Source organism: Bufo bufo, chromosome 5 (genome assembly GCF_905171765.1).
Source record: "Bufo bufo chromosome 5, aBufBuf1.1, whole genome shotgun sequence".
In the NCBI taxonomy this organism is placed as follows: domain Eukaryota; kingdom Metazoa; phylum Chordata; class Amphibia; order Anura; family Bufonidae; genus Bufo; species Bufo bufo.
Window position 1 is genome coordinate 117,329,135 of NC_053393.1, and position 26,039 is coordinate 117,355,173.

A 26,039-nucleotide genomic window follows, 5' to 3' on the forward strand; every position below is an offset into this window, starting at 1 on the left:
ACCCTCTGACACTGTGTGACCGTACTACGTAAATCCGCAACCTCCAGGGACAAACCCTGCATGCGGTCAACCAGTGCATCAATTGACGCCATCACATAAACACTGAACAATGGCAGTCACAGTATGGCGGATTATAATGTCACGGCGGACGTGCACAGTTAAATGATGCAAATCCTCAAACAATCCATGTTAATTCCAGGTTGTGAGGCACCAAAATACGAAAAAAGTCAAGGGGGGTGAATACTTTTGCAAACCACTTGTAACTTCAGACTAAATGCAGGACTCTCTGAAAGAATGTGGTGTGGCTGTTTCAAGATGCACAATAAGGAGGCACTTGAAGAAAGATGAGCTACATGGTCGAGTTGCCAGAAGAAAGCCATTACTACGCAAATGCCACAAAGTATCCCGCTTAGGCTACTTTCACATTAGTGGCAGGACGGATCCGACAGGCTGTTCACCCTGTCGGATCCGTCCTGCCGCTATTTCGCCATGCCGCCGAACTGCCACTCTGTCCCCATTGACTATAAAGGAGATGGGGGCGGAGCTCCGGCGCAGCACAGCAGTGCACGGTGAGAGGCCACCGGACTAAAAGTACTGCATGTCTGACTTTTTAGTCCAGCGGCCTCTCATCGCGCACTGCCGTGCTGCACCGGAGCTCTGCCCCCATTATAGTCAATGGGGACGGAGCGGCGGCATGGCGAAATAGCGGCAGGACGGATCCAACAGGGTGAACAGCCTGTCGGATCCGTCCTGCCGCTAGTGTGAAAGTACCCTTACAAAATGCCAAACAGCACAGAGACAAGCCTCAAACCTTCTGGCACAAAGTCATTTGGAGTGATAAGACTAAAATTGAACTGTTTGGACACAACCATAAACGCTACATTTGGAGAGGAGTCAACTAGACCTATGAGGAAAGGTACACCATTCCTACTGTGAAACACGGTGGTGGATCTGTGATGTTTTGGGGATGTGTGAGCTACAAAGGCACAGGAAATTTGGTCAGAATTGATGGCAATATGAATGCAGTAATGTATCAACAAATACTGGAGGAAAATTTGCACTCATCATCCCGGAAGCTGCGCATGGGACGTACTTGGACATTCCAACATGACAATGATCCAAAACACAAGGCCAAGTCAACCTGTCATTGGCTACAGCAAAATAAAGTGAAGGTTCTGGGGTGGCCATCTCAGTCTCCAAACCTCAATTTCATTGAGCCACTCTGGGGAGACCTCAAACGTGCAGTTCATGCAAGACAGCCCAAGAATTTAGGGGAACTGGAGGCTTTTTGCCAGGAAGAATGGGCAGCTTTACCATCTGAGAAGATAAAGAGCCTCATCCACAACTACCACAAAAGACTTCAAGCTGTCATTGATGTTAAAGGGGGCAATACATGGTATTAAGAACTGGGGTATGTAAACTTTTGATCAGGGTCATTTGGGTACTTTGTGTTGTTATTATTATTTAAAAAGAGTGAACACAGTTGTTTGACAATAAATGGCTTCAACCAACCACTAACCATGAGTGAAAGAAAAGTTTTTGTGTTATCATTCATATTCTCTGAACAATGGTTAAGATATCATGAATTCTGCAAAGATATGTAAACTTATGAGCACAACTTGTAAGTAGTGATTTCTTCAGTGATTTATATAATTGTATTTTCATCCGCACAATGCTCTGCCTGTGCAGGATGCTTTTGTGGTGCATGTGGACCGCGCTGGCGTCCTCCTTTGTACGCATTAATTGCTCGGGATGGTCGTTTGCTGCGGTCCACATGCGGTGGGACTGCTCCCCCAATGAGAAACACGCTACAGTGTTTGGGGTTTGAGCAGCTCCTCCATATCTGCCACGATATTTCTGTGGTTCACATGCGATGGGACTGCTCGCCTAATGAGAAACACGCTACAGTGTTTGGGGTCTGAGCAGTTCCGCCATATTGGCCACTGCAATTCTACAGTGATTTTGTTTTATATGTCTTGAATGTGCCTTCATTTGGCAATTGAACATTCTTTTGCACCTGGAATCCTTCATCACATGGTCTGATATGGGTGGGGCTCACAGTCTTGCTTTGTTCACATTGCACTGGCTGTCCTGCTAGGCATTTGTGTGCAGGCTGGGCTGTGAGCTGGATCACATCACCTTCAGACCGTGTTCACACCACAGTTAGCGTAGTGGTAGGACCCTTTGCCATGCTGAGTGACCGTGACGTGGTGCAATGATGGGCTCCGATATCTTCCTGACAGGAACATATTGGCGGAAGTCTCAGCTTTTAATATCTGCTTGTATGACCAGCTAGTTTAGTCAGTGACATATCCTTTTGGTGCATTTTCTTCAGTGATTTATATAATTGTATTTTCATCCGCACAATGCTCTGCCTGTGCAGGATGCTTTTGTGGTGCATGTGGACCGCGCTGCCGTCCTCCTTTGTACGCATTAATTGCTCGGGATGGTCGTTTGCTGCGGTCCACATGCGGTGGGACTGCTCCCCCAATGAGAAACACGCTACAGTGTTTGGGGTTTGAGCAGCTCCTCCATATCTGCCACGATATTTCTGTGGTTCACATGCGATGGGACTGCTCGCCCAATGAGAAACACGCTACAGTGTTTGGGGTCTGAGCAGTTCCGCCATATTGGCCACTGCAATTCTACAGTGATTTTGTTCAACTTGTAAGTAGAAAATAGTTGACTATAAAAGTAGGATTTCAGGTCCAGAAAACAATACATTGGGGGAGATTTATCAAACTGATGTAAAGTAGAACTGACTTAGTTACCCATAGAAACCAATCAAATTCCACCTTTCATTTTCCAAAGGAGCTGTCAAAAATAAAAGGTGGAATCTGATTGGTTGCTAACCAAGCCAGTTCTAAATCACACCAGTTTGATAAATGACCCCCACTGGTTGTATTTCTTGGGGCCTGCAATTAGAAATTATATTTATCTACCATTCTAGCGTACATGAATATATGATAACATCATGTGTTAAGTTACAATAACTCCTTGAAGGGAATCTGTCAGCTCCAAAACAACCCCCAAACTGAAAAAATGAATAGTGTAAGTGACTGTTGAGGAAGGGTTGAGATGCATGCATATATATACATATATGCATGCAAACACGTGCATGCATGTATGATATATATGCATGCATTAATTTACACCTTATAGGATGATGTGCGCAGATGTGCCCAGCATCTGCGCACATCTGCTCTTAATGGCCCACAGGGGCTCATGGTGGCCCCTGTGGGAAATATGTGGTCCCTGGAAGCTGTGCCCCCTTATAGGTCCTATGTAGTATGTATGCTCCCTTATGCCCCCTTATAGATATATCCCCTATATACCCCAATATCAGTGTATACATGTGTATGGATGTGCCCCAAGCATCCATACACATGTATATTATACAGATATCCCCCCATATCCATAGGCCCCAATATCTGAAACCAGGTGCATCAGTGTGAATGTGCCCCAAGCATTCACCCTGATGCAATCTGGCTGATTGCATCAGAATGACCGGACAAGGGTCCGGTCATCCTGATGGCTACAAAGGACTCAGGTTCAACAGAATCGGAGTCCTTTGTTCTAATTATCTCCAGCGCTGCTGGAGATAATTATGCATGATAAAGGGAGGGAGAAACCTCCCCTCCTTCTATTATGCGCATTCCGGCAGCGCGATTACCATCGCGCTGCCCGGAATGCTAAAAGCTACAGGCGGGAGGTCAAAGGCTTCTCCCGCCTGTTAGTATATGGCGCGGCCCCGATGTGCGCGTTCGGGGATGCGCGGGCTGGCGCAGTGACGTCATATCACTGCGCCGGCCCACGTGTCTCCGATGGTGGCGCGCGCGCCACCATGTGGGCGGTGCGCGCGCCACCATGTGGGCGGTGTGGGCCGCCGGACATAAATATCCGGCGGCCCCTGCACTGGGAGAGACCCCTACCGGCCCCCCCCCTAGAGGAGAGCGTAGCCGGCGCTCATGGAGAAGGATGGAGCGGTCCCCCCATCCTGGCTGACCAGGATCACCCTGGACAACGAGCACTGAGTATCCCCCTCTTCTTATTCCTATTAACCCCTATTTGCCCATATCCCATATCCCACCAACGTTTCCCTATTAACCCCTACTTGCCCATAACCCCTATCCCACCAACGATTTGCCCACATTGCCTATCCCTATACCTCCTCCCATATCCCCTACACAACCTCCATCACTTGCAGGGTATTAACCCTTGCATTGCTGTCCCCACTGTACCTCACCCCTACCTACCCACAACCAGCCCATATACACCCCCATTGTACCTTTCCCCTTGATTAACCCTTACCTACCCTGTCCCACCAACTATCCCTGATTACCACCACCCCACCAACGATTACCCCCTCTCTGTACACTTGCAGGGTATTAACCCTTGCATTGCTGTGCAGCCCTGATCACCCCCACTGTACCTCACCCCTATTACTGTATTTGTGTCTGTGGCCTGCATACACCCCTGCAGTGCCACCGTTAACCCTTGTCGTACCCCATAGGGACAGTAAGTAGAACCAGGTGGGTGGGCTGCTAATATATATGTGTGAGTGTATTGTATAGTTAGTTTGTTGGTGGAATATGGGATTGTGTAGTGTAGTTTAGTGCTGTATATTTAGTGCTGTATTGTTAGTGTATTGCGTGCCTAGTGTATTGTTTGGTATTAATAAATATCTTGTTTTATTTATAACTATCTGTGTAATGTGTGGTTATTAGCGATAGTTAGTTTAGTAAGGCACATGCAGCTAGCTTAGTGATTAGCGTAAGGTATAGTGAAAGTATTGTGTTATTTTATATAAAGGTATAAATAGGCAGAGTCATCAATAGACGGCTCCTCCTATTTATGAATATTAATTATCGATATTTGCATAAATATTGGTGATTAATATTCCCCCTTTACAGTGACGCAGGGTCCAGTTATGTACTTTTTATCTTCGTACTCACTTGTATTCCGACGCTATGCTCTGATGAACCAACAGTAAAATGCATTGAGAGGACTCCTCTTTGAGTCCTCTCCATTATATCCATGAGTTCAATGCATTTTACTGCTGGTTCTTCGGAGTTCATAACGGATGCAGACGGTTGTATTATCATGACGGAAGCATGGTGTGAAAGTAGTCTGACTCTAAGCTGTCTGACCAGGCCACAACCCCTTCATTATTTAAATCAGGTCATACACCAGAAATCCATTGCCACGCCCTTACCTGTCTGCACTCCCACAACGAGTCTGGCTGCACTGTGGCGGTGGCACCTCGCTGTTGCTACGGCAACCAGCTGTCATGCCCCACTCTGACGATGTGCGGAGGTCAGCCAGGATTGCAGCACGAGTCTAGTATTTGTTTTGATGCTGTGCTGGATCCGCCTCGCATCAGGTGCACTGGGTGGAGTCATTAGTTTAAATAGTCTCCAGCTAAAGTGCTCTGAGCGGATTATACTCATCATTGTGGTCTTGGAAGCTAGGAAGGAAGGTTGGCTGTTTGTTCCCGCTCTCAGCAGATAAGTGTCTTTTCTTGTTTGGTTGTTTTTGTCATCTTACCCGTCCAGGTTCTGTGCGAGCTGGCAGCTCCTTTCTCCCCACTTCACCATCTCAGGGAGTTCAGGGTTCTGTTAGTATAGGCTGGTGGATACAGCAAATCTACCATCAAGATTTGTCTGTGGGCTGAGCATTGCAGGGAAAGAGGTCAGGGATAAATTAGGAGGTGACCCTTTCCCTGTCTCTCGTCCAGAGCCTGGTTGGTGTGTTATCTGTTAACTGTGCACGTCCGCCGTGACATTGCATTTTCCAAAGTATCAGGGTATTCATGAAAAGCCAGAGCATCCTTCAACCTTTCAGATAACCCCTGACAAAACTGACTACGTAACGCGGGGTCGTTCCACCCCGACTCAGTAGCCCACCTCCTAAACTCTGTGCAGTAAACCTCAGCAGTATGTTTACCCTGTAGTAAGTTACGTAATTTTGACTCTGCCATTGAAACTCGATCTGGGTCATCGTAAATCAATCCCAGGGCTTTAAAAAATTCCTCCACCGACCGGAGAGCCAGAGAACCGGGTGGCAGGGAAAAAGCCCAGGATTGCGCTTCCCCTTTCAGCAAAGACATGACGATACCCACCCTCTGATCCTCATTACCTGATGAAAATGGGCACAAACGAAAGTACAACTTACATGATTCCTTGAAACGGAAAAAATCATCAGTGCCCCCTGCAAATTTCTCCGGAAGAGCGACTTTAGGCTCCCCAACAATTTGACCTGTACCTGAAGCCAACACCCTCTGACACTGTGTGACCGTACTACGTAAATCCGCAACCTCCAGGGACAAACCCTGCATGCGGTCAACCAGTGCATCAATTGACACCATCACATAAACACTGAGCAATGGCAGTCACAGTATGACGGATTATAATGTCACGGCGGACGTGTACAGTTAACAGATAACACACCAACCAGGCTCTGAACGAGAGATAGGGAAAGGGTCACCTCCTAATTTATCCCTGACCTCTTTCCCTGCAATGCTCAGCCCACAGACAAATCTTGATGGTAGATTTGCTGTGTCCACCAGCCTATACTAACAGAACCCTGAACTCCCTGAGATGGTGAAGTGGGGAGAAAGGAGCTGCCAGCTCGCACAGAACCTGGACGGGTAAGATGACAAAAACAACCAAACAAGAAAAGACACTTATCTGCTGAGAGCGGGAACAAACAGCCAACCCTCCTTCCTAGCTTCCAAGACCACAATGATGAGTATAATCCGCTCAGAGCACTTTAGCTGGAGACTATTTAAACTAATGACTCCACCCAGTGCACCTGATGCGAGGCGGATCCAGCACAGCATCAAAACAAATACTAGACTCGTGCTGCAATCCTGGCTGACCTCCGCACATCGTCAGAGTGGGGCATGACACCAGCCCCACTCACAGTTTGACCTATCAGAGAGTCGGGACGTCGGATCAATCAGGCTCTGTGCTGGTGTCACATGCTTCCTAAGAGAGGGCTATTTAATCAAGCAGCTGCTGGCCACAGTTACCTGTGATTGGTTTTCTGTTTAGGGCTCTTTCACACGAGCGAATGCTGTGCGTGGAATCGCTGCGTGAAAGAGAGCCAAGCCCCGTTCCGGACACCAGAGACACGGAGCATTAACATGATTGATAATGCTATTTGCCTCTCTGTGATCTTTTTCCTACAAAATCACAGTGATTTTTTGCGGATCTGTTTTTTGCGGACCGCAAAATACATACGGTCGTGTGCAAGAGGCCTAAGGCCCCTTTCACACGAGCGAGTTTTCCACACGGGTGCAATGCGTGACGTGAACGCATTGCACCCGCACTGATTCCGGACCCATTCATTTCTATGGGGCTGTGCACACGAGCGGTGATTTTCAATCATCACTTGTGCGTTGCGTGAAAATCGCATCATCTTCTATATTCTGCGTTTTTCACGCAACGCAGGCCCCATAAAAGTGAATGGGGCTGCATGAAAATCGCAAGCATCAGCAAGCAAGTGCGGATGCGGTGCGATTTTCACTCACGGTTGCTAGGAGACGATCGGCATGGGGATCCGATCATTATTATTTTCCCTTATAACATGGTTACAAGGGAAAATAATAGCATTCTGAATACAGAATGCATAGTAAGATAGCGCTGGAGGGGTTATAAAAAAAAATTAAAAAATAATATAACTCACCTTAATCCACTTGATCGTGCAGTCCGGCTTCTCTTCTGTCTTCTTCTTTGCTGTGCACAGGAAAAGGACCTTTGATGATGTCACTGCACTCATCACATAGTCCGCCACATGGTCCATCGCCATGGTAAAAGATCATGTGATGGACCATGTGATGAGCGCAGTGACGTCATCAAAGGTCCTGTTCCTCAAAAAAGAAGACAGAAGAGAAGATGGGCTGCGCGATCAAGTGGATTAAGGTGAGTTAAATAAAATAAAAATGTAACCCCTCCAGCCCTATTGTACTATGCATTCTGTATTAAGAATGCTATTATTTTCCCTTATAACCATGTTATAAGAGAAAATAATAAAATCTACACAACACCTAACCCGAACTTCTGTGAAGAAGTCCGGGTTCGGGTCTGGGTACCAAACATGCCGATTTTTCTCACGCGCGTGCAAAACGCATTATATTAGTTTAAAGGTATTTAAAACCCCAAATACTTCAGCATTCAAGTTGCAGTGAATAAGTATGGACTAAGCTTCTGTATGTATTTCATATAGTTTACATTACATATGCCCAGGGCCTGCCAATTCCCAACCTACAAAGAATGTGGAGAAAGACAAAAAGGCAAATCTAAGTGGCGTCAGGTACCACACAAAGACCCCATTTTGGGGTGGAAATGTGTTGTGCAACATTGTGTTTCAGTATATATTGTAGGAAGGCGCAAGGGTCCGTCATTGACGGAAGGTATGTGTCACCGAGATTCCTGGCCTCGGTGAGGTAAGAGCCGGTAATTTCATGTGTCAGCGGCAGCTAGTGCTGGCTGACATGGTTTTGCTATTTAGCATGGCCGTAAAGCCGATCCGGGCCGGCTCTTACTGGGAGCAGCCAAAGTGCAGGGTGGGTGGCTTCTCCCCACGTTCCAGACCGGGTCTTGGTTTGGGCTATAAAACACAGGCAGCACTGTCAGGTGGGAGGAATTTACTCCTCTCTGACAGTGAAGCTCTGTTCATCTCTGTGTTGGGACCTGGGAGTTTGGGCCTGGGTAAAGGCCTGCTACCTTGTTGGCGTGAGAGCAGGTGGTTTCTGCTATGTCCAAGGACTTCTGCATTGCTGCATGGTGTGAACAAACACCAGACTCAAGGTGACTGTTTTCCTTAAAACTGACTTTTTGTTTTGCTTATACTTATGTGTGAATAAACACCGAACTGTTTAAGTTAAAGTCGTTGTCGTTGCCTCTATACTGCGTCCGTGTCACGGCCACTATCTCTGGCTGTGACCTTCCGTTCTTGCTCGTTCGGCGCTCCTCGCTGAAGTTCTGTTTCTGTGTGTTATTTGTGGTTCTGTATGGGTTAACTTCCCTGTGTGCCTATTAGGAGTTAATCCTCTCTGTCTGCTCCATGGGTGTGGCTTCTCTGCTACACCCATGGAACCTGTATATAAGGCTGAGGTTTCCTCAGTTCTAGGTCAGCTCTCCTGGTGTGTGTTGTCTTGTCCTGTTCCTGGTCCCAATCCTCCGGAAGGGGGTGTCTGCATGTCTGGCCAATCAGTTCTTGGCAGACATGTCATTCTCCGGAGGGAGAGTGGATGGGGAGGTAATTGCATGGTGCGGTTCACTTGACGTGTATGCCGTGTTGGCTGGCTATCTTCCCCTGGCGTACTGGCTGCGGACCCTCCGTGTAGGCTGGTTTTCAGGGGTTGGGCTGGTTGCGGTCGTCGTATGTGTTCCTGCCCTTGTACCTCGTCACCCCTTTGATTTCTGTCCCCTTGCCTGATTTCTGTCCCCTTGCCTTCTTCCCCTTTCTGTTTGGGGGGAGGGGCTTTGAGGGGTGGGAGTGTCACGGCCACTATCTCTGGCTGTGACCTTCCGTTCTTGCTCGTTCGGCGCTCCTCGCTGAAGTTCTGTTTCTGTGTGTTATTTGTGGTTCTGTATGGGTTAACTTCCCTGTGTGCCTATTAGGAGTTAATCCTCTCTGTCTGCTCCATGGGTGTGGCTTCTCTGCTACACCCATGGAACCTGTATATAAGGCTGAGGTTTCCTCAGTTCTGGGTCAGCTCTCCTGGTGTGTGTTGTCTTGTCCTGCTCCTGGTTTCTACTTTCTCTCCCATGCTGCTGACCCATGGGATCCCTGTCTGTCTGTGCTCTGTGAGTTTCCCTACTTGTTCATTTGCGTCCTTTTCCTGTCTTTCTGTTCTGCCAGTTATGTTTTAGTTACTTTGTGTTTATTCTGATGTCTGTGTTCAGCAAGCCTTTGCAGCAGAGTGGCATGACAAGGCCATGCAGTTTACTACTGGTGGAGCAAGTCCTTCTCTGCTCATTGCCACTCCTGCTCCCTTGCGTGAACTCCTGTTTGTATTATTAGTTGCTCTGTTTTGTATTCATATGTCTGTGTTCAGCAAGCCTTTGCAGCAGAGTGGCATGACAAGGCCATGCAGTTTACTACTGGTGGAGCAAGTCCTTCTCTGCTCATTGCCACTCCTGCTCCCTTGCATGAACTCCTGCTTGTGTTATTATTTGCCCTGTTTTGTATTTACCTGTCTGTTATGTTTGCCTATGTGCCGTCGGTACCTTCTGGTACCTGTTGTCCATTCGTCCCTGCTGTCACTGTCTAGTTCACGCTCCAGAGTGGACCCTGGCAACTTCCTGCGGCTAAGTCTAACCCTACCATCTAGGGCTCTAGTGAAAACCAGGAGTTGCTTAGTTACGCCCCTCTGGAGTATTACTAGACAGTGGTGCCTTTTATGTTTTTGTTTGTGCAATAAACTTTGATGTGTCTGTACCTGATTTCCGTTTATTGCTTGATGACGCGGTGGTCTCTCCTGGGACCTCCAACTCGTGACAGTCCGCAAGCCTGTCTACCAGAGCAAATCCCCACAATTGGTGTCGGATGCGGGCAAACGCAGGCCGTAAAGTTTTTGTTTTCCCCGTCACAAGTGTATGTCCTACATTAAGCTGGCAAGGTTACGACCCGTGTCCCCTGACAAAATGGAAGCGGTTGTGAAGGCCCTGGTGGAGGCTAACTAGCAGCAGCGGGAGGCTAACAAGCAGCAGCAGGAAACTAAACAGCTGCTATTGCAACATGGGATGGCATTGCAAGCGGCAGGAGCATCCCTGAACGTCCCCAATGCCCGTAAAGCTGTCCGTGCAGCGATCCCTAAGATGACCCACTAGAATGACGTTGAGAATTATCTGGCGGTGTTCGAAAAGCTGGCCATGAGGGAAAAGTTACCCCGAGACCAGTGAGCTGAGGTCGTCACTCCGTTCCTGGCATCTGGACCCCAGCAAGTTTTTTTCGATCTCCCCGATGATCAAGCGGCCGACTACCTGACCATAAAAGGTGAAATCCTGGCAAGACTGGGGGTGAATGTGTTGGTCCGGGCCCAGCGAGTGCATCAGTGGGAATTTAACCCAGTTGAACCCGCCAGACCGCAGTATTATGACCTGTTACACTGTTTGCAAAAATGGCTGTAGCCTGACGTTCCAGACCGGGTCTTGGTTTGGGCTATAAAACACATAAAACACAGGCAGCACTGTCGGGTGGGAGGAATTTACTCCTCTCTGACAGTGAAGCTCTGTCAGTCTCTGTGTTGGGACCTGGGAGTTTGGGCCTGGGTAAAGGCCTGCTACCTTGTTGGCATGAGAGCAGGTGGTTTCTGCTATGTCCAAGGACTTCTGCATTGCTGCATGGTGTGAACAAACACCAGACTCAAGGTGACTGTTTTCCTTAAAACCGACTTTTTGTTTTGCTTATCCTTATAAACACCGAACTGTTTAAGTTAAAGTCGTTGTTGTTGCCCCTACAGGTGAAACTCAAAAAATTACAATATCGTGCAAAGTTCATTTATTTCAGTAATACAACTTAAAAGGTGAAACTAACATATGAGATAGACTCATTACATGCAAAGCAAGATATTTCAAGCCTTTGTTATAATTTGGATGATTATGGCTTACCGCTTATGAAAACCCCAAAGTCACAATTTTGAGGTACCCTTTGCTCAGGGGATATGGATTAATTAGCTTACTTTGAGCCTAGACTATTAAACCTTTTCACAAAATTCTAATTTTAAGCTGCATTAATGCAATTCCTTTTAATTTGCATTACTGAAATAAATGGACTTTTGCACGATATTCTAATTTTTCGAGTTTCAACTGTATACTGCATCCGCAAGCCTGTCTACCAGAGCAAATCCCCACAACATCCATTTTATATCCACGATCATCTGGTCGTTATTGAGAAGCCCAAGAGCAAATTAGCTGCCGTTTCATGGTTCTCCACACTCATTTGGACATTGGGACTGATTTGAAGGACCCTTCTGCCGGTAACCAGGCTTGCAACTCTTCTGATATTTAGTAGAACCGAAAATAGTTTCTCAAAGAAATGAGAAAATCATATGTGAGCAACAACTCAATATATCCGAAAAACAACAAACCACATATGCATGAATAATATATTTTATTAAATAGTCACATAAAGGACAACAACATAGACAATAATGAATAAAATTGATGAATAAGTAGCAGTAATGTGGTGGCACTGTGGACCAGCGCCACACCAAGGTTCCAGATGGTGGGTCTATCCCCTAAGCATACGTCACCTGTTAGTCTGAGTAGGCCTAATGGCAAATAACTGAGATAAATGATCTCATATCCAGACCAAATAGTGACGTGAGCTTACTTAGTAATACAAATGTTGCCATGCTAGCCTCGTTATAAGTGTAAATGGGTGCAGTGTGTGGATGATATTATTCACACCAAATGGCTAGATAAATTGCAACATGCACCCAACACCTAAATACACAACCAGCATGGAAAACACGTCACTATTTGGTCTGGATATGAGATCATTTATCTCAGTTATTTGCCATTAGGCCTACTCGGACTAACAGGTGACGTATGCTTAGGGGATAGACCCACCATCTGGAACCTTGGTGTGGCGCTGGTCCACAGTGCCACCACATTACTGCTACTTGTTTATCAATTTTATTCATTATTGTCTATGTTGTCCTTTATGTGACTATTTAATAAAATATATTATTCATGCATATGTGTTTTGTTGTTTTTCGGATATATCTTCTGATATTTAGTCATATAGGGGCACATTTATTAAGACTGGCGTTTTAGACACCGGTCTTAATAAAGCCCCATAGCTGGTGGAGGATCCGCTGAAGTTATGAAGGCCTCTCCATAACTTCGGCGCATCCAGCGCCAGTTCTTAATGTAAGATAGCTTCCTAGCTGTCTTACATTTAGACCATTTTCTACCCCTAAAACAGGCATAGAAAATGGTGAATGAGACGGGACGGCCCTTCCCAGCCCATGCCACGCCCACAATTTCAGACCTGACGTGAGCGGGGAAAAGTTCTGCGCCTGAAATATGCCTAATTTAGGTGTATTTCAAATAAGTAAATGACTGTTATATCATGTTATATTGTGCTGTCCCAGCATTTATTTCTTCCATTTAAGATTAATGGCTGTATTTGTGTTATCATATCATTACCATGTTATGTAATGCTGCCACCCTGTGGTCATTCTTGTTATAGGTTTCTGAATGTATTATTTAAATCCCATTGTCTTTGCTCTCTGTTCTACTCCTCCCTTTCTGTGACATCACATCCTGTTTGTTCTGTTCCTGTGTCTTTATTTTCTGCAGCAGACTCAGAGCTGGTGAGAGCGTTTCGTTTTGACCTCTAATATCCTCTAATGTCTTCTATATGTGTTTGCCCAAGGTAAACTCAATAAATTACCAAAGCATTTCTATTGTGTTCTCCTCACTGGATTTTCACATGCAACTGGTACCATGACCTAAGGGATATTAGTGAGTTCAGCTGTCTACTATTGGTTGTACAGAGATTACCACTCACAACCAGTCAGAGACTTCTCTAACGTACATCTGTGGCAGAATATATATCATAAGTAAATGACGGTGTCACAGTGGGGAATGGGGGAAACACCCCACCGTGCGGTGTCAAAGGGTAAAAGGGTATAAGCCTGGCCAAAAGGAGTAATAAGGGAGCAGGTTACCTCCTACAGCGTCCCTAATTCTCTCCCTGACTCCTCACCGTATGAGCGGACCCCAATGGTAGGGCGGCTCATACTCTGGATTCCTAGATCCCTCACCAAGGAGCAGGGAAGAGACCACCTGTTCCTCCATCACCACGGAGGAACAGGAGTCTCTATCTGAGGCCAGGCTGCAAGGAGAGGGGAACACATACAGCATATGGAGTTGGCAGGTAAGTGAAACCCATAACACAATTACCTGCCACAGCCACACTGACTGGAACCCGTGCACAAGTGCTGCTGTCCACACCAACATTAAGGACACAGCACAAACCACAACCACACAGGAACCCAGGACAACCATAGCTGCAATAAACGTGAGACAGGGGAATGTCTAGCAAACATGCTTGACACCAAACATCACCAGCCATGTAACACAACACAAGACATACAACACCCTGAACATAACCCACGCAAACAAAAAAAAATTAAAATAGGGGCAGAGACACCATAATAACATCAATGACCACAGGGCTGGCCCTCACTGGACAGATGGTAAAAGTCAGGAACAGTGAACCACCAGCATACACCAAGGCTGGAGGAACACTGAGCTTCAGGCATCCAGCAGAGGCTAAATAGCCCACGCAGACACACACACACACACACACACACACACACAAACCCAGTGTTCACAAAAAACTAGGAAGGGAGTTAACCCTTCCAACACCAGACAGAGGAAGGAAGCCACTTAAAGGGGAAGTGCACACACAAGCATACTAAACCACACGTTACTACCGGCAACAGCATGCGTGGCAACCAGATCACGGCAATCACCCAGAGGGCCGAGACACTGCCACCGCATGCTCTCACAGCAACACGTTGCCGCGGGCAACCACAAGTGTGGCAACAGTGTCACAGCGCAAACCAAAGACCGGGACACATAGACAGTTATATCATGTTGTGCTTATATTCTGCACAGCTACACAAGATGAGACAGTTTTTGACCCATATGTGATATTTCTGCTCTCATCCGATACCCTGCAGTTGTGTGCTTTGTGTTTTTTTATTTTTTTTATTTGTCCACGTCAAGTTTTTCATTTTTTCTGGTACACAATATAAAATTGTATATTTTATTTTGTAATTAATAAAGGTGATATGTATTCTATTATATATTGTGATACTGTTCTTCATATCAGTTACATCACCTGCTTCCATGTCTGTTCTGATCTGTTCTTCCAGGTCCTCGGGTGACACATAGTACTCATAATCTTCTTCCGCTGATGATTTCGGTTTACATTTTCCAAAGCAACAATTGCAGCAACAGCAGAGACAGCAACAAAAGTAACATCCAGTCAGAAGTCCACAAAAAGCGAACAACCCCTGGTGACAAAGACAAATCCAGTATCTGACCGGAGGAAATTGTACTGTGCGTTAAATCAATAGTTGGAATTAGGCTTCATGGACACTGCAGAGCTTTGTGATGAAGTCTGTATGGTTCCACATGGAGTCCCCTGTACATCTGTACTACAGAGTCATAACCACTTTGTTTGGCCTCATATAGTGCATGACACGCAAATAAAAGTGTATAGCGCCGTATGAAGTTTGGACATACAGAGGTACAACAGAGCCCAACAGAAGTCAATTGGTGTCCTATTAATTATGTCAATGTAAAACTAGAAGATTGTACAGAGCTGTAGTATAGCCAGGTGAATGGGATCTTAAAGGGGTTGTCCAGTCATTAGTAAGTGATTGCTTATCCTCAAAACAGGCCATCACTAGCTGATCGGTGGTGTGAGGGAGAGGGGGGTCCAGCATCGCGCTCCCCCACTGATTAGCTGTTGAGTGTAGCTCCATCACTGGAAGACAGTGCCAAAACTAAATCGCACAGTCAACATTGTAGTGGAGGAAGCTCACTACTACAGCACTGCACCGATTGACTTTGGTGACAGAGCTCCCGAATCATCTAGATGACCATGATTTACTAAAGGATGGTCAACCCCTTTAAACATTAGAAGACAGGATTCTACTTTTGAATCTTGCATTAAAGGGGTTGTCTAATTTCAGCAAATTACATTTATTATGTAGAATCACAACACTTACTAATGTGTTGTGATTGTCCATCCATATTGCTTCCTTTGTTGGCTGGATTCATTTGCCATGCTCGTTTCCATGGTTATGACCACCCTGCAATCTGTCATTGGTGGTCGTGCTTCCACACTATAGGAAAAAGACCATAGGAGCACGCATAGGCTGGTGTTTTTTCCTATAGCGTGCAAGCACGACCACCACTGATGGACTGCAGGGTGGTCATAACCATGGAAACATACACAATATAGGTCCACTGCTGCTATCTTAGAGATATTTAAATAAATTGAACACAATAAAGGTTAGGCTGGGTTCACATCACCATTATTTTTCCATTCTTCTGATCAGTCAGAATAAAAAAAAATAAAAAAAATGGATCTTGTAAAAAAAAACGAAAAAAAAAACCAACGGATCCTGAGCATCAGTCATGCACATTCGGTATCCGTTTATGCCATTTCCATCTGAGATTCGTGTTTTTGGACGGAAAAAAAAGTCCTGCAATAAAAGAAGCGTTACCTCACTGATCCGCTGCCATTCCTATGCTTACCGGATTCCTGCTTGACTGCATTTCCTTGTCTCGTCTCCAGGGGCAGACTGGGAACTTAAAGTGGCCCTGGAAAATATACTAAAAGTAGCCCTGTCGGGTTCCAAATTGATGGAAGGTAGGGCCAACACAAGTAGGCAGGGCCCGCAATACCATATTGTGACATATTATACCATCCCAACAGAGCTAAATACCACAGTCCATCACAAAATACATCCCCAAAGACTTCCACTGGCCGGCAGTGAGGAGGGCTCAGTCGGCCCCAAGAGCATTGGCTCCCCGGGAAATTTCCCTGTAAGGTCTATGGCCAATCCGCCCCTGTCTGTCTCAACGTGTAGGAAATAGTAGAAAACTTTGGCTCGGCCAATCACTGATTGAGGTAGGTGATCTCTGTGGCCAGCAATTGGCTGACCAGGCATTTCCTGCATGTTTATGTGTATTGAGATGAGACGGAGAACGGAGAACAGAGATCAATAGGACCAGGTAAGCATTGGAGTGGTAGTGGCAGAAGTTTGATAAGTAATGCTTATTTTGTTTTTTAACCCATTCTGTCCCTTTTCTAAAAACTTATGTCTCCATTAATGACAAATTATGGGTGAACATTTTCAACCTAGAACTGTCATGAAGACTCTCCGCCAGATCTGGTCAACCCCCACCGACGTTTTACATACAGTAAGCATTGTTTTTAGTTTGTTTACCTTTGCCCACCAACTAGACAGCATGAAATACGTGTTAACATTTTCTTCTCCAAACTGTTCGGCAACGTACAATCCGAGGGAACCATACTTGTCATAAATATTCCTCTTAGATATGTCAGATAGTATGGAGTGAGCATTGTTAATCTCTTTAAATGTTTCAGCTGCCTGGGGATTGTCAGGATTTTTGTCTGGATGATGCCTGAGAGCCAGTTTTCTGTCATCACGAGGAGAAGACACAAATAAAACATGTGTTAACATGGTAGAAAAAATAAGTAGAATACATGTATTCATCTTTTTTATAATCGACACCACTATCTACACTATCAACCCACGGTAAAAATGTTTACTTTACTTACTAATCAACACAAGTCTTTTCCCTTGTGGCACACTAGAGGTCTGCATTCACATGCATCTCGGACTTCAACTCATATACTACAGACTCTAAGGCCTCATGCACACGACCGTTCTGTTTTTTGCGGTCCGCAAACAGCGGATCCGCAAAAAACGGAAGCCGCCCGTGTGCCTTCCGCAATTTGCGGAACGAAACGGACGGCCAATTGTAGAAATGCCTATTCTTGTCCGCAAAACGGACAAGAATAGGACATGTTCTATTTTTTTTGCGGAGCCACGGAACAGAGCAATGGATGCGGACAGCACACGGAGTGCTCTCCACATCTTTTGCGGCCCCATTAAAGTGAATGGGTCCGCATCCGAGCCGCCAATGCAGACGCGGACCCAAACAACAGCCGTGTGCATGAGGCCTAAAGGTGGATTCTGTGGGTTCCTTGTCCAGCCATTATTATTGGTAAAACATCTGCTCATTTATGGCCACCCATATAATGCATGCAGCAGTTTTGGGATACCTAAAGGGTGTATTAGGCCCAGTTCACACTTTAGTTATTTGATCAGTTATTTCCATCAGTGATTTTGAGCCAAAACCAGCAGTGAAGCCTCCTCAGAGATAAGGTATAATGGAAAGATCTGCACCTGTTCCTTGTTTTTGACCCGTACCTAGTTTTGGCTTCATAATAAGGGCTCGTTCACACGACCGTTGGTGTACCGTTCCCATATTGCGGACTGCATTAGTGGATCTGCAATACACGGGCACCGTTCCATTGTCATTCCGCATCACTCATTCATTCATTTCAATCAGTCCGCAAATCCAGAGATGCGGAACGGAAGCACGGAACGGAACACTACGGAAGCACTACGGAGTGCTTTCTGGGGTTCCGTTCCGTGCCTCTGCACCGCAAAAAGATAGAACATGCTCTATCTTTTTGCGGAACAGACCCATTCAAGTGAATGGGTCTGCGATCCCCATACGCCTGCCCCACGGAAGGTGCCCGTGCATTGCGGACCGCAATTTGCGGTCCACAGCACGGGCTTCACACGTTCGTGGGAACGAGCCCTAACTGATGGTAATAACTGACCAAATAAATGAAGTGTAAACTCAGCCTTACATGGGCAGATTTTCTGCCCGATGATCGCTAACGACCGTTCGTATCAAAAAACGCATCTGTTAGGATAATACAACCGGCTGCATCCATTATGAAGGGATCCGGTTGTATTACCTCTAAAATGACAAAGACATATCCATCACTAAAACCATTGTAAGTCAATGGGCGCCGGATCCGTTTTCTTTTGTGTCCGAGAAAACTGATCCGGCACCATTGATTTACATTGGGTTTCTCGACAGATCCCTCTTGCTCCGTATCCCATGACACACTCAAAAACACTGCTTAATGTCTGCTCTCTGATTACACCTGTTACCTGGTTTCTTCTAGAATGATAGTAACAGATCCCCTACTTGTCTTTAAAGCTCTCCACCATGTTGCATCATGATATATTGTAGCTCCTCGATTTCATCAGTCCTGACTGCAGGAGTTTTCTCGTGCAGCACCTACTCTGTGGATCGCATTCCCTTTTTTAGCATATTATATTTTAGCTACAATCACCGCCGATTATACCCACACACACTCTCTCTCTGCTATCTCTCAATGTGTTACCCTTTGGGAATCATTCTTATTTATATCTATGGCTCAGATACCAGTTAGGTGACTGGTTCATGCAGCTATATTTATAGGGTATACCCCATTGCCAATACAAGGTACGGACCCCCGGGAGAATGTCAATTTAATGTCATGTTTTTACATCACTTTTTATAGTAATGTTGGACATATGCAACTCCAGGCACATGTGCTGAAAGTAGCCACAGCAGGGATGGACATACTGCCAGTTCAGCTGCACAGGGGCCCAGTGTGGAGGGGGGCCCATTTTTGAATACTAGTGAGCGCTTCCTCGCCAATCTGATATTGATGACCTATCCTGAGAATAGGTCGTCAATAGAAAAAGGCGGACAACCCCTTTAATGATGGCCAAAGCAGCAAACTAATGTGTATCAGGGCTTTCCGACATCTGCCATCGGAGGAGAGAAGGACTGAGACGTTAGATTTGAAGATGGCCAATCCTTTTGTTCCCAGGGACATTTGAGCAGCTTACTTCCCTGAGTTGACACATCACTAAAGTGTATGACCAATGGAACTCCTTGCATTAAATTTAGACTGCAAGCTCCACTGCCATTCTATACTGCCCGTCACGCTGCTCCCTGATGAGCCACAATTGGAGGAGAAGGGATTAGTATAAGGACTCATGCACACGACCGTATGTATTTTGTGATCCTCACAAAATACAGATGACGTCCGTGTGCATTCCGTATTTTGTGGAACGGAACAGCTGGCCCCTAATAGAAAAGTACTATCCTTGTTCGTGATGCGGACAATAATAGGACATGTACTATTTTTTTGCGGAACGGAAATGCGGACATACGGAAACGGAATGCACACAGAGTAACTTCTGTTTTTTTGCGGACCCATTGAAATGAATGGTTCCGCATGCGGTCTGCAAAAAAACGGAATGGACACGGAAAGAAAATACATTCGTGTGCATGAGCCCTAAGGAAGGGTCAGCAAGTCTAGGTCTGAGATTCCAGATGGCTGGGAGTTGCTCTTTGCAGGACGGGTGTTCCAACTACAGCCATGCAGCTATTCCCTACCTGAGGCCTCATGCACACAGCCGTTGTGCGGCTGTTCCGTGCATTGGGCACTGCAATTTGCAGTCTCCAATGTACGGGCAACATCCGTGCGGTAGCACCGTACCGTAAAAAAATAGAACATGTTTTATTTTTTTGCGGTGCGGAGGCACGGACAGAAACACCACAGAAGTACTCCATAGTGCTTCCGTGGGGTTCCGTGCCTCCATTCCACACTGCAGCTCCAGATTGCGGACCCATTCATGCGGGGAGCACACGGCCAGTGCCCGCATATTGCCGACCCGCTGTTTGCGGGCCGCAATACGGCCGTGGCCGTGTGCATGAGGCCTTAGTCTAATAACTGATAGGGTAAGCGTCTTTAGGGTAGAGGCTACTAAGGCCAGGGTACACTTACCTTGTTGCATAGGCACCCATCCGTGCTATTTGACCAACACCTGCAACCCAGCCATAACAGCAAATAACCATATCTAATTCCTAGACTTCAGACTATGCACTTGATATCACCTTCATTTTTTTTTTATCTTAGTAGTACCTTGAATAAAAATTACGTTTTATTTTATTAAGAGATCCCAGCTTTGTAACATTTAACACTCATTTGCATATACAGTACAGACCAAAAGTTTGGACACACCTTCTCATTCAAAGAGTTTTCTTTATTTTCATGACTATGAAGGCATCAAAACTATGAATTAACACATGTGGAATTATATACATAACAAACAAGTGTGAAACAACAGAAAATATGTCATATTCTAGGTTCTTCAAAGTAGCCACCTTTTGCTTTGATTACTGCTTTGCACACTCTTGGCATTCTCTTGATGAGCTTCAAGAGGTAGTCCCCTGAAATGGTCTTCCAACAATCTTGAAGGAGTTCCCAGAGATGCTTAGCACTTGTTGGCCCTTTTGCCTTCACTCTGCGGTCCAGCTCACCCCAAACCATCCCGATTGGGTTCAGGTCCGGTGACTGTGGAGGCCAGGTCATCTGGCGCAGCACCCCATCACTCTCCTTCATGGTCAAATAGCCCTTACTTTCAAAGTTTTCCCAATTTTTCGGCTGACTGACTGACCTTCATTTCTTAAAGTAATGATGGCCACTCGTTTTTCTTTACTTAGCTGCTTTTTTCTTGCCATAATACAAATTCTAACAGTCTATTCAGTAGGACTATCAGCTGTGTATCCACCTGACTTCTCCTCAACGCCACTGATGGTCCCAACCCCATTTATAAGGCAAGAAATCCCACTTATTGAACCTGACAGGGCACACCTGTGAAGTGAAAACCATTTCAGGGGACTACCTCTTGAAGCTCATCGAGAGAATTCCAAGAGTGTGCAAAGCAGTAATCAAAGCAAAAGGTGGCTACTTTGAAGACCCTAGAATATGACATATTTTCAGTTGTTTCACACTTGTTTGTTATGTATATAATTCCACATGTGTTAATTCATAGTTTTGATGCCTTCATAGTCATGAAAATAAAGAAAACTCTTTGAATGAGAAGGTGTGTCCAAACTTTTGGTCTGTACTGTACTTCAAACTTCGTTTCTGATGCTTTACAGACTCCCAAAAGCCAAACAATGGTACCATCAGTGTAATGTATATGTGTCCCCCACAGCAATTTAAAACGTGTCAAGTTGGTGACAGACTCCCTTTAAACAAAAAAAACGAGGGTATGGATCGGCCTCCTGAGCACCCTTGGATCCAGGGCCAGTGCCACCCATAAGCAGAGCAGGCCACCGCGTAGAGCGCACTCTTGCTGGGGGCGCCGGCGCTCTGGAGTCTGGCTGCCAGTGGCGTTGCGAGGTGGGTGCGGGCCGCACCGGCTGCGCGGGCATGAGTTCATTCACTTCGGCGCGCAATCCCACGAGACCCGTGACCTCCCAAGGTGGGTCTTGCGGGATCACGCACCGTAGGACGGGATTGCGCACCGAAGACACTGAACTTAACTGAACTCATGCTCGCGCAGCCGGCAAGTACAGACTGTACAGGATCAGTGACACAATTACGGGGGGGGGGGGCAAACTACATAATGGAGGGCAGTCTGGGGGCAAAATTAAGTTGTGTGGGGGCTAAATTACTTAGTGGGGGCAAATTACATAATGGAGGGCAGTGTGGGGGCAAAATTACTTAGTGTGGGGGCAAAATACTTAGTGGGGGGACAAATAACATAATGCGGGGCAGCGTGGGGGCAAATTACTTAATGTGGGGCAGTGTAGGGGCAAATCACATAATATGGGGCAGTGTGGGGGTAACTTACATAATGTGAGGCAGTGTGGGTGCAAATTACATAATGTGAGGCAGTGTGGGGGGCAAATAACATAATGTGGGGCAGTGTGGGGGGCAAATTACATAATGTGAGGCAGTGTGGGGGCAAATTACTTAATGTGGGGCAGTGTGGGGGAAAATTACTTAATGTGGGGCAGTGTGGGGGCAAATTACTTTGTGAGGCAGTGTGGCGGGCATATTACTTAATGTGGGGTAGTGTAGGGGGCAGTATTACTAATAAGGGCATTCTAGAAGGGAGTTACTATTGGTGGGACTATGAAGAGAACTATTACTATGGGGGCACTATTATTTCTTCAGGATAGTATTTGTGGTATTGGGGCCGGGGCACAGCGGGCAGCAGGATAACACTGTGGGGACTCTGCAGAGACAAGGCGGCTAAGAGAAGTGTGCGGACCGAATGGAGAAGATGATGACAGAGAAGATCTACATTGGAGGAGACGTCACCTGGAGGCCCTGGATGTGAGAGGTACGTGCTACTGTATATGTGCAATGTTGCTATTTTATGTTTTGCATATGAGAAAATGTTTACAATGAAAATGTTTTAATTAAATGTTCTATTTTACTATTTTTATTATTTGGTTGAAAGACTGATTGGGGGAGGGGGGATTGTAACGGGACTGCTGTAGAATATCTAGAATTAGCTGGCCAAGTAAAATGTTGCATGCAACAGTCATTAAATAGGTGGCCGAAGGGCGGGTCAAAGGGCGTGATCAATGGGCCGAGTCAAGGGGTGGCAAAATTAGCTTTTGCCTAGGGTGGCAAAAATCCTTGCATCAGCTCTGCTTGGATCAAATTCAATGAACAGACAGACCGATACTTTATATCTGGGAAAAGCTGGGTACCTTTTCTAGTCTACACATAATTTATGAAAAGCAATACTATTTGAAATGCTACGTGTCCATATCAGATCAGCGTGAAGTACGTAACACTTGTGTACTATTTGTTGGAACAAAGCAATTTGGCAAATCATTTTATGTTAAAAATATCTAAAAATATATCATTTTTAGCACTAGGCATAATATAATCTAGTGGAGTCAGGGTTTGAAATATTTGATCAGACATCAAAAGAAATGAAATAGGAAGAAAAAATAACTTCATTAATTAAAGAGTCTTAACACAGATGCATCCATGTCATCACAATTAATTCCAAATTAGACATCATGCTGTAAAAAATACCAAATCAATTTACAATGATAGGATACAAAATAAATTAAGAGGTGAATTAGTACAAAACTACAAGAAAACTATTTCTTCTAATGAAAAAAATGTGTGACAATATATTAGCATGCATTATCATAGTAATTAAACATTTCAGAATGAATCAGAGAACTCTCAAGTAGTTTCAACAATTCAGCTCCAAAGTAATGCCGTGGAGATATCTACTTAATTCATAAGTGCTCTCTAATATCCTCATAATTACTCATTATGCAGAGTCAACCAACACTGTCAATTTTAACAATGATTGCTATGTAAATATGCCATCGCTGTCTGTTACATTAAATTCAATTCTCTTCAAAGTAAATTTTTCCATAGCAGATTTCATCATTAGCAAATAAACAATGAGACGCTCATTTATATGAAACGTTTCCTAATGAACTTGTCTATGCAAATGATGTGGTTGGTTAATAAGGCAAGATGTTCTATGCCGCACCACAAATAAGTAAAATACAAAGAACTATGTGCAGACCTGAAATTGTGCTTGACAATCAAATGATTCTATGTACAGATAATACTATTCAATTTTAGAGGCTGTCCAAGATTTGAAAAAAAGAAAAAGGTTCTATATTTCTATATTTATCTATAAAACAGGGCCCCTCTTCTCCATAGGCTGTGTCTAGTATTGTAGCTCAGCTTCATTTGCTTGAATGGGGTAGGGCTGCACTATCAGACACAGTTCATGGATAGTTGTATGTCATATGCCAGGCCCTAGAAAATTGACAATGATGCAAGGGGATATTAACAGTCTATCAGCAGGCATTGTCATTATTTATATACTGTATATACCTACAGAATGTAAATTATTCTCATAGCATAAAATAGCAACCAGTTTGCTCGGCCTTTAGGCTAGGGCTACACAACGACATTTGTTGCGCGACTATTGTCGCGCGGCAATTTTTATAATGGCAGTCTATGGTGTCGCACTGCCAAATGTTGCAGTGTAGTTGTGCCCTATCTGTTGCGCGACTTATTGTCCCTGCGACAAATGTCGTCGTGTAGACCTAGCCTTCCAGATCCTGGAACTTCCTTGCTGATTTACTTCCATACACAACCATACTGGGTATACATGACATTAAATGACATACCAAACACTAAACTGAGGTACTGCACACACATGACAAAAGTATGAAACTAGAAGAAGAATGAATGAAGATTAAAAGCCTTTCACAGGTATATTCAAATGTAGGCCTGTAGGTGGCAGCCTACATTGGAATATACAGAATTTTTAATTTAGCAATGTACAGTATCCTATTGCTAAATAGAAATGGCAATCTGATGATTGCATGTTGTTAGGTAATTGGGGTCCTAAAAAAAGGTTAAAAAAAGTTTTGAAAAAAATAAAAAATTAAATTAAATTCAAATCAATAAACAAAAAATAAACATCATACACATTGCCCCATCCTTAAATGCCTCTACTATTAAAATATAAAAATATTTATGCCATATGACGAACGACGTAAACAAATCAAAATGGCCAATTTCATTTGTTCATCACTTCACCTCCGAATAAAATTAAATAAAAAGTGATCAAAAAGTCATACACACTCCAACATGGTATCAATAAAACATAACTATAAAAAAAACTGTGGCGGCCAGAATATGACGATGCAAGGAAAAAAACTTTTTTTTCAGTATTAAAACACAATAAAAACGATATAAATGTGGTAGTCTTGTAATCATACTGACCCAGAGAATAAAGGGAATGGGTCAGTTTTACCACATAGGGAATGCCGCAAAAACAAAACACATAAAACTGTGGCAGAATTATTTTTTTTTCCAATTCCGCCTCATTTTCCACTACATTGTATGCAATATTAAATAGGGCCAATAAAAAATATAACAAAAGAAGCCTTTATATGGCTATGTGAATGGAAAAATAAAAAAGTTAGGGCCTGGGAAAGCAAGGAGTAAAAAACAAGAATGCAAAAACAAATAATTGCAAGATCGGTTAATACTACTTTTGGCAAAGAAAAATAATTGCATCTGTGGAACTCTTTTATCTACTGTGTAGTAGCTTGAAAAGGAGATGATTGATTTTCCGAAACAAAATGTAATTTTTTTTTTCATAATATGAGGGTTATATTATATTAATATTGACTGGGGGACATTTATTTTTCCAACAGACTATGTTACTGTATAGTATTTAACAGAAAATGTTATGGCTCTTGGCACCATATATGTTTCATGATTTTATTTAGTGGTGGTCAGATTAATCAAACCATCTGTCTTTCTAATAAGGTAACAGGGGCCAAATCGTGTTGTTACAGCAGTTTATTTCAAAAATTGTTTTTCTATATATTCTATATCCTCTTCTGCTGACCTCAATATATATTCGAAGGAGATAGGCAATATACAGTAGGCTTTAAGACGGTGTTGAAATGTATTGTTTCCAACTAATGAAAATGTGTTCCAACATTTAAAGAATTTATCAAACAGGTTTGAAGATTAATAAATTGGAAATTAATAAATTGGTGAAAGGGTTTTTGTCCCACATATAC

At 44.5% G+C, this 26,039-nt stretch overlaps 1 protein-coding gene across 2 annotated transcripts in view; it reads right to left on the reverse strand.

Moving 5' to 3' along the window:
* The window catches only part of DNAJC5B (DnaJ heat shock protein family (Hsp40) member C5 beta), a 105,128-nt gene that overhangs the window by 16,240 nt on the left and 62,849 nt on the right, over positions 1 to 26,039 (reverse strand). For both annotated transcript variants that reach the window (XM_040433398.1, XM_040433399.1), the window contains 2 exons: positions 16,994 to 17,207; positions 14,872 to 15,046 (listed from right to left, as the gene is read on the reverse strand). In XM_040433398.1, the coding sequence (XP_040289332.1) occupies positions 14,872 to 15,046; positions 16,994 to 17,207 (389 nt within the window). The remainder of the gene's footprint in view (positions 1 to 14,871; positions 15,047 to 16,993; positions 17,208 to 26,039) is intronic.